A 9,451-nucleotide genomic window follows, 5' to 3' on the forward strand; every position below is an offset into this window, starting at 1 on the left:
GAGTGTGGAGTGGGGGGGGGGTGGGGGGGGTGTAAGAGGAGAAAGGGGAAAGACCATAAGCTTTCTATCCTTGCTTTAACTTCTTTTTTTTACAGCTATCCTCTCGGCTTCATTCTCTAGATGACAGCTCCCTGGAACTTTTTATTAACAGTGATATGAGGCAGTAATTGGTCTTACTGTCTCCCAAACATGTATGCATATGTGTCTCTAATACACCTCTGCTGTTATTAAGCATCTCTTCCCCAGTACTATGGTTTCTATTCCAATTAACTTCTACAACTGCAAAGAAAGCTGCAAAAGCTGCATTATTTACTGAAGATGTAACAGATGACACAAGAAGAAAATATAGCCTACATTCTTCTGGAATTATTCTCGTATTTGCTACTGGAGGAGATATTAGCCTCTAAAAATGCAACTGGCAGAAAATACAGTTTCATCTAGGGCCCTTCTTAAACACGCAGCTATCATGCCGCAGAGATTCCTGTCCCAATTCTACCAAGTGTATGCTATTCTTCCAACTTGTCCCCAATTACACAACATTAAGGAACTCTTAGAAACAGGCCCAAAAATAACACGAAACATTTAAAAACACTCTGGCATTTAGCAAGGGTAGTTTCTTCATTTAAAGAGTCTTAAGAATTCCCTGATGTGAACTTTGTCCTAATACATTTTTTGTGTCCAGACTTAGTCTCCTACAACTATTCAAACAAATGACACAGTACTTTCATACATTTTGTCACATTGAGCTGCTGTACTTACTGGTTTTACTCTTCTTCTTGTTGTTCACAGATGTTTTGTGACTTCTTTTCTGCTTTTTTGAGGCACTGCCTCCTCCCTGAGCATCTTTAAGTCTTTTTTGGCCTGCACAGACTACAATAGGAGGAAAACAAAAACAAAAACAACACCACAAACCAGAAATTAATTAAGTACTTGCACTGCTGCATGTTTTTCTCAGTCTCAAAAAAACCACTTCAACACTTAGGTGTACAGACAACAATGCAACTGTTCCTGCCTATCCCTAATACGGCTCAGCTTTCTACTTATATTGACAAGAGGAGGTGAAGCAGGATGGAAGACAAAGTCTGTTTGTTAGAGTGCACATATAAGATGATTGCAAGTTACTTTCCTGAACGCATCATCAGAATTTCTCTTGAACCACATGGATTTTTAAATTAAATAAGAATACATTTATTTGAAAAACTTAACAAGAACTACTGGAACTGAAAAATGTTCAAAAAAGCCTGTCGCACTTGGAAGCCATGAGAAAAAAATGAAACTATTACTTGTGATTAATCATTACATTAATTGAATGTACTTAAAAAAAAACAAACAACTCCAACACCTTAGATAATGTTAAAAAACAAGGCAACAAAAAAGGAGGCAAAGGAAAAAAACCAAAGGAAACAGTATACTGGTATTTGTGACTACAAGAGGGAAAAGTATAAAAAGAAGATAAAAGAGTTCTAGTACACCTGTTAAAAGAGCAAATTTTAGGAGTTGTTCAAACGTTGTTCCTCAGCCTCCTCACTTACAGATTAAAAATGACTCCTGTAACAAAACCATTTTAAAAAGAAACCCATTTTTCTAAAATAGGCAGCATGCTGACAAAATCAGAGAGGAAGTTAAAGGCTAATGCATTTAGAAGTAATGTTGTGCAATAGCGTAAGACTTACTTCTCATGTGGCAATAATTTCCTTTTATATAAAAAACCAAAGTAAGTTCTAAACCTACGTATCTATAGTTAACAAAGCAATAGTCCTGTTTATTGAGGGCTACATATTCACCTCTGCTGAACTTTCTCCTTTGCTTAAGGAAATACATCTTGTTGCATCCTTTCAAAAGGATAATTCAAACAGAAATATGAAGGTAAAACACCTTAAAGGTATTTTGAGAAAATAAAGTTAATTAGTAACTGAAATCTGTTGGGATGAAGGAACCATTTCTGTCATCTCAGAGTATGCTGATGTTTGATTTTCCTTTGTATTAATAGTGGCTTAGGCACTTCAACAGTGAAAGTAGCTTTAGGAGAGCCACTGACTTTCACAGGGAAGTTTTTAGATCCAGCCTTGCAAACAGTTAAAAAGCAGGCAGCGGTACACTGACATCACATGCACAAGTGCTGGCAGTGTTTATTATCCCCTAATCTCTGGTGGTCTCAGGATAGGAACTTCAATCAGCAAAATCACATCTGAAAGTGAAACACAGCTAATAAGGCCAATGTTTGTTAACAGCTTGACTTGTATTTTTTTTTAAACATAAATTTCTTAAGATGCAGGTTTGAAATGGTTGCCTAAGCATGCAATAACTGGCACTTTCTCGTGCCAAAAAAACAGCTTACAGAGAACCAAAATTTTATTCTTGTATACTTTATTCCTCATTAAAACCATCACAATTCCTAATGAAAGGCCAGAAACATCCTGGCAGATTATCTTTTTCACTAGATGATTATGCCTTTCCACGCATTTGAAATAGACAGCAGGCTACTACTTCCTCCAACAAGTAACTTTCCAGCAGCATAACTCTAACAGAATGAAAACACATGAGCAATGCTAAAATGAGAGCTGGTGAGGTTGAAGACAATTCTCTTTACCCTTTCCTTTACCTTTTTCAGCATGCTCTGTCTCTGGTTGATTACTACTACTGGAGCTGACGCTGGCATCAAAACCTGTCGGAGAAATATTTCCCTCAGACTGGAGGTCTTGCAGCTCCCCTGCAACACTATCCACCTCTATTGTGCTATCTGTTTCACTTTTAATGCTTCGTATCTCTTCTTGATGTGGTGGCAGCGCCTCAGAGACAGTGACACTGGACTGGTGTCTACCGGGCTCCGTTACAGTTACGGATGAAGGCGACTCAGGAGTTGTCGGAGGAGTATTTAGCACTGAATTACTGCCACTGCTTGGAAATTCAACCTTCTTTTCACCCACTTCAGTTGGTTTCTCCTCGACAGGTTTAACGTCCACACTAGTTGGCAAAGGTTTCTCAAGTTCAGAGCTAGGCAAAGAAATGTCTTCTTCTGCAAGAGCCTGAAGCTGCTCCTCTGCTGCAGCATCCTCAGGAGCAGCATGTGGAGGGGAGGCAGCAGCTTCAGTGTCAGAATCTGAGAATAGTTCCTTCAGCGTTTTCTTCGGCCATTGTCCCTGAATACTGGACCAGACGTCTTTTCGATCCTTTGCTCTGGTGTTTTGAAGTCTTTCATCAGAGTTATTTAGAAGCTTTATTCTTTTCTCTCCCACTTCAGAAAATCCCGAGTAGAAAGTACTTGTCCGTAAAGACTTCCTTTTCTCCTCTAGTCCATTGTACTTTTTAGTTGGAGTGATTTTCAGTTTAGATTTGTCTTCATCTTCATCCGAGGAGCTGTTACTGCTGTTTTCTAAACTAAGGGAGTCTTTGTTTTTGCACTTCTCATCCTTTCTATTAGGTGACACAGTCTTTAAAGATTCCTCTGCAACACAGTATCTTCGTTTACCACGTTTTACCTGTGGTTTTGTTGTTTTATCCACTACCTCCTTTTTTACGTCCTTTCTCTTCTTTGTGGCTTCATCTTCTCCATCAGACTCAGTATCTTCAGATAACTCTTCCATCTCTTTTCGCAATCTTTCAGGAGACTTGGATCCCAGCTTGGGTGCTACTACATCTGTCAGAACGTTAGTTTCTTCTGGTAGGGATGAACTGCTCTGTTCTTCTTTTAGACAGAGTTCGTTTTTATCTTGGTTTACAGCTTCATGTTGAGATTCCTCTTTGCCATCAACATGTACATTCGGGGCACTTTGGTCATCTTCCTGCTCACTATCATCAGAACTCTCAGAAGCTAATTAAAAATAAATGAAAAAACAAAACAAAACAAGAAAAGTTTGTCTTGATTCTGGTTACAAAGAATTCTTAAAAAAAAACAGCTAAAGAAGACTAGAGACATGAACACATGCTACAGGGATCTCTACTTTAAATGGAACTTTCTGAAGACCTCAAAAATTTATCTCCTGTTCCACTGTAAGGTACAATGGCTACATTAGGAACTAGGAAAATTCTGCCTTATACAGTGCATCTCCAGGAATTTCTGAAGAGGTGGAGAAAGCACATTGTGCATTAAATCTATAAAATACAAACTTCTGCATAATTAACAAAACCAGAAACCGAAAGATTTCTTATCGCTTACAAATACAACCATTATCTGCCCTCTCTTCAAAGCCCAGAACAGAGACAGTGTTTTCCCTGGAGAATCCACAGTTTAAAAGGACAGAACAACAACAAAGAAAATGGACAATCTCTAACAAACCAACCTCATGACCAGCCTGGAAAAAGGAAGTGAAACCAATAACGAAAGGCACTTGGAGAAACACATGAATAGTAAGAGTGTAGGACAACAGTAAGAAAATTCAGGTCAGGAATAAAGAAACTGAGAAAAGAAGAACAAAGACACAATGGAGAAGGAATCAACAACAAGCCCATTCAATGGGAAAGATGGATATAAGGAGAAACAATGAGAACTGGCTCAAATATATGGACAGTTCCTTGATTTGTAACTCACTTCTGTCGGCTAACTAGTTAAACTCTTCTCATCCTACCTCCCATCTCTCATTCTCAATTTCTCACTAAAACTCACAACTTCTTAAATATGATAATGTAACCAGTGATGGAGAAGAAAAGGAATGCTGTCAATGAAATTCAGTGAAATGATCAAACTTGATTTACCCCTTTCAGTGTTGTTTGCTTTTTTCTAATTAAACTTTTATAGTACAAATTTTGGCCTAAAGTTCCACTTAAAATGGACTTCCAACACTTGCCTTTCTCATACCTCAGAGGATCTACACTACTACTATAATAAGAGGTATCAAAAGTTGTGATTTGAAATAAAAGTCAAGAACACCACGTTTAAAGAAAAAAACCACCAAAAATCAGGTTCATCATGTTTTCCTCTCAATTCTGCTGTGCCCTTCAAAGGAAAGTTAAATAAAATAGCATTAATCATTCCAGTTCAGGAAAAAAAAAAACTGTAAAAAGGTTTGAGCAAACAGCTCTATTGGAAGAAGTAGCGAAACATTAAAGCCTTTCATACCTAGAAACAGAAACTCAGAAGTAACAGGAAAAAAAGGTTAATACCCAGCGTGAACCTATGTGAACTGAAATGATAAAGGAACTGCATACGAAAAAAAGCATTTCTGGAAACTAATTATGTAATATGGAAAACATTCAGCTTCCCAAATTATTACACGGTGCAAGTCAAATTGTGCCTTTCTAATCAAAAGTTAATTACAGATTAATTATACCACTAATAATAGCATCATTATCATCACTGCTAATTGTTGCTTTGTTTCTCTTTTCCTAAGGAAACAAAGCTTAATCACATTATGCTGACTGTTACTCTACCGCCGAATTTGCAACCCAGTGGCCAATGTCATGCAACTTTGAATAAGTCTGAAAGATTATTAAATTCACGTAACTTTCACAAAAATTGGTGGTTACCCAAACTACCTATACCATATATGATTTCTTTTTCTGGATGCACACACTAAACTAAATACGAAGAGAAACAACTAGTTATTGTAATGCTGCTGTAAATGTGTGGGAAGTAGAAAACAACATTAGGAATAGCAGACATGCTGACAGGAAATCTAGCTTCATTAATACCTTTTTTCAAGGGAAAAAAAAAATCATGGGTCATAAGAGTTACATAAATCAAAAATAATACAGGAAGAAAAAATGCTTTTGCTCTGTGTCAAAAAAAAAAATGGAAGGTAAAACAAAATATTTAATTCTTAGGACTGTAAACAGACACTGAATCCACAATACCTGTTTTCAGAAACTGCAAATACTGCTTTTATTCAAGGGTTATTTCTGAGGATGGTGTTAAAATTAGCCAGACAGACTCAAAAGTAAAGTTGCATCACTTGTTTTACATTGTAATTTACTATTGTTTAAAGGCCATTTACAGAATTAGAAAAAGGTTAAGTACCATACCTTGTAGCCCATTAATGATAGAAGCCATTTCTATTGATTTAACTGAAGCTTGTTCAGTATTTTTGGCTTCAGTGCTGTCAAGTTTGGACCCAGTCTCTGGTGATGTGCTGGTATGAAAGGGTGGTTTTGACAAACGTCGCAATTTACAGTTTTTAGGAGAATACTTCTCTTCCTTCTCTTTGTCGGTTTTATTCTATGTGAAAGAAAAGATTAAAACCTCTTCTAATTTAAGCATACACCTTAACATAGATTACAATTAAGCAATGCTTACAGTTATCCTCTTTATTCAAAAGATTACAAATAACTTTCTACAGCCCATGCCAAGACAGTTATATCAAAGACAGGAACTTTGTCAACACTAAAAGAAATGGAACAGCTCTAGGAGTACAGGCACCGCAGGACGCTGGGCTCAGTGTCATGACTATGACACCCTGCTCTGTCACAATGAGCTGTCAGGTTCTGGAGGCGCCACGGTGCCAGTGGGGGGGGTGGCAAAGCAAGAGTGCTGATATCTGTGGCAGAGGGAAAAGCTTCCTTGCATCCCTCTGCCCAAGGAATATATTATAACCTAAGCCTAAACCTCAGTTTTTAAAAGAATGAATTTTGAAAGAAATTCTCTGAAACAATGTCTCAGAAAAGTTGACTCTCCAGAAGCAGCAGAGGGAGCTCCCAAATTTCCCCTCTCCCACCCCTCCTCCCCAGTTGGCTCCCACCACTGATGATAAAATGGATCCTTCTCATTTGTTTTCCATAAATCCATACTTAAAAACATGGGAAAGGAGGAAAGAGAAGCTTCCCCTTCCCACCCTCAAGCGTAAAAAACCAAACCTTGATGAGAAAAGTTTTAGTTTTTAAAAGGCTAGGAAGTTGCTTTTACTGTCAAGCATTTGTAGGCCAATCAAAAGATTCAGGAGGCGGAAAAGCACTTAAAAGAATATATTAAAACAAAGCTGAAGGGAACAAGGGAAAAAAAGGGAGAGAAACTACCTTTATTTTCTTTCGATGCTTAATTTTTGGTACGTTTTTATCAGCTGGTCTCACTATCTTGTCTGCCTTTATCCATTCATCATACCTAAAAGCAAAAAAAATAGTACACTTTTATGGTTTTGAGCAGATAATCACTACATCATAAGAGAAATTAATGGAGGAAAAAGAAAGTATTAGCCATATGAAAACTGAATTGGAATTTGAATAAATAAGTCATTTACACACTTTTCAGTATGTGAAGTTTCAGCTAAAGTTCAATTCCTCATATGCTGGGACATACAGGACAAGGTTTTTTCACAGTGACGGCGAAGAGTGAAAGCTGGTATTTTTCCAGCCTGCACTGAACAGCAGGAAACCCTGCACATATACAGGTAAAACAAACCTCCAGAATGGTAATTCTGTGTGGATGTCAAAGAGGTATACTTTGTATATATACTGTAAAATAATAAAATAAATTCTTACACTACATAAAATGTGCCCAGTTAACAAAAATAAACTCTCTGGAGCCCAAGTGTCTGCAAAGTGATATTTTGAGTGACTAACACTTAGAAGTCACTAAGTTTTGAGTCACTAAAATAACACTAACAGTTTTCAATTACTTTTCAGTTTAAGGTTTCCATTTTATATCAGAATGATACTAGCCAAAAACGTTCTAAATATGACCAAGGTATAAACAGGTGTCTTATTATCTAAGGCTGGACCTGTTAAATACAAATCCAAGACAGAGAAGTATATTTGTAGTAAGAATATACCATAACTATGATTTCGTACTTGCCAGTCGCATTGTGTATTTCTGAAAACCTCAAGAATCAAGTCATGCATTTTTTTTTCTCCCAGTAACCGTAACCTGCTGTCCTACTTGAACTGCGAATTCAAGAACCGTCTGAACAAGAAATAGGTCAGTTAAAAATCAGTACATATTAACTTGTCTCAATGTAGAGGCACACAAATTCTGACCCCCTCAGGTAAACATGAAAACAGAGGGGAAAAAAACCAACTTTAAAAAAAACAAACAAACAACAAAAACCAAGCAAACAAAAAACCAATCAAACCAACCAACCAACCCCAAAAAGCCCCAAACCACACATACCCAGAGAATTAGTACAAGATGGGAGTGGAGCACAAAGGACACGCCTGCTTTCCAGCTGAATTTACCTGACCACCACGCAGATATATACAACACCTGCAGACACAGTCCCAATTCTGCTTCTTTGCAACTATTACCAATTACATCTACAATACTGACATATAAAGGGTTAGAGAAAAATATTCAAGTTTCCAACTTGCTTTCCCGTATACGCTAAGATCTGTGCAAGGGATTCCAGAAGCTAAATACTGCATTTTATTAAATTTTACATAATACTAGAGTGAAAAACGAAGTAGCAGTACTCTCTGAAAAATGATTTTCCAGAACAATTGGGTTTTTTCCCCTCCACGTGACAATAATAATCACAAAGTCTAACAGCAGACCATGCAGATTACAACACACCTACAAGTACACCTACGCTGTGCTGATACAGCTGTAATTGTGCTATCACCAGGTGACATGTAGGTGTGCAGAATCAGATTCCTCTCCAAAACTGAACTACAACTCTGCAGACTACTTTCCAGTATGGAAAAATCCCTTATCCTGTGAGACTGGGGGAAGCACTATGTGAAGTAATTTCTCTTCAAGTCAAAAATGTGCTTTCCAGAAGGAATACACTAAGCAGACTGCTAAACGGGGCTTTGCAACCCACGTAAATGTAAGAATATTTCATGAGGTCTAAATGCACGCAAGGAAACAGTACTAAGACTGGACGAATACACGGAAAAGCAATTATTCTGACAATGTCCTTTCTGCCTCAACCACGCTGCTGCAATACAGAATTTGCATTCACTCATTCTGTGCATTCCCAGTAAGAAAACCATCTTCCCCCATGCCAAGTCTGTGCACTGCACGCACTGCCTATTATTCAAGGTAACTGTGGTGCCTGTTGGGGTGACAGCTGATCAACTAGGGGGACACTGAACTTAAGGAGAGAGGAAGTGCAGAATCTTAAGACAATTTCTGTAGATACCACAGGGTCTGAAACGTTACATATTGGAAGCAGCGGTCGCAAGTCTTTATCTCAAGGAGCACAAACTGAAAACCTATGAGTGACAGCCACAGTTCGCGGCTGGAGCACATCCTGCCCTACTGCTGGCTGTGCCTGGGACAGGAGTTAGACCCTGCAAGCAAGCCCAGCATCTCAGAAACCTTCAGTCTTCTCCTGGGGATCAGCTGCCCGCACCGCATACCTCCGCACGGCACACCTCCTTCCACTGCTCAAACAACCACGCCAGCGAGGAGCACAGCGGCGACGGCGGTTCCCGGAGCCGGCAGAACTGGAGGAACAGCAGCGACATCCGCCAGGAGGCGGCAGCTCTGGCGAGTGCAGCGGACGCGTCCTGGGCGTTGCCAGGGCAACGGCGGGAGAGACAAACTGCCCCGGGCAGCGCGAGCGGGCAGCGAGCGGCTCGGCAG

The 9,451-nt window shown here is 38.9% G+C and overlaps 1 protein-coding gene across 1 annotated transcript in view; it reads right to left on the reverse strand.

Annotated features, from left to right (window-relative positions):
* Nucleotides 1–9,333, reverse strand: part of ARID4B (AT rich interactive domain 4B (RBP1-like)) — a 15,678-nt gene extending 6,345 nt beyond the window's left edge. The window contains exons 1-6 of the mRNA XM_010137019.1: nucleotides 9,226–9,333; nucleotides 8,101–8,162; nucleotides 6,946–7,030; nucleotides 5,959–6,151; nucleotides 2,603–3,811; nucleotides 760–870 (exon numbers count right to left, since the gene is read on the reverse strand). Of these exons, the coding sequence (XP_010135321.1) occupies nucleotides 760–870; nucleotides 2,603–3,811; nucleotides 5,959–6,151; nucleotides 6,946–7,030; nucleotides 8,101–8,162; nucleotides 9,226–9,333 (1,768 nt within the window). The remainder of the gene's footprint in view (nucleotides 1–759; nucleotides 871–2,602; nucleotides 3,812–5,958; nucleotides 6,152–6,945; nucleotides 7,031–8,100; nucleotides 8,163–9,225) is intronic.
* Nucleotides 9,334–9,451: the final 118 nt, after the last annotated feature.

This window comes from Buceros rhinoceros, unplaced genomic scaffold (genome assembly GCF_000710305.1).
Source record: "Buceros rhinoceros silvestris isolate BGI_N320 unplaced genomic scaffold, ASM71030v1 scaffold46275, whole genome shotgun sequence".
Classification (NCBI taxonomy): domain Eukaryota; kingdom Metazoa; phylum Chordata; class Aves; order Bucerotiformes; family Bucerotidae; genus Buceros; species Buceros rhinoceros.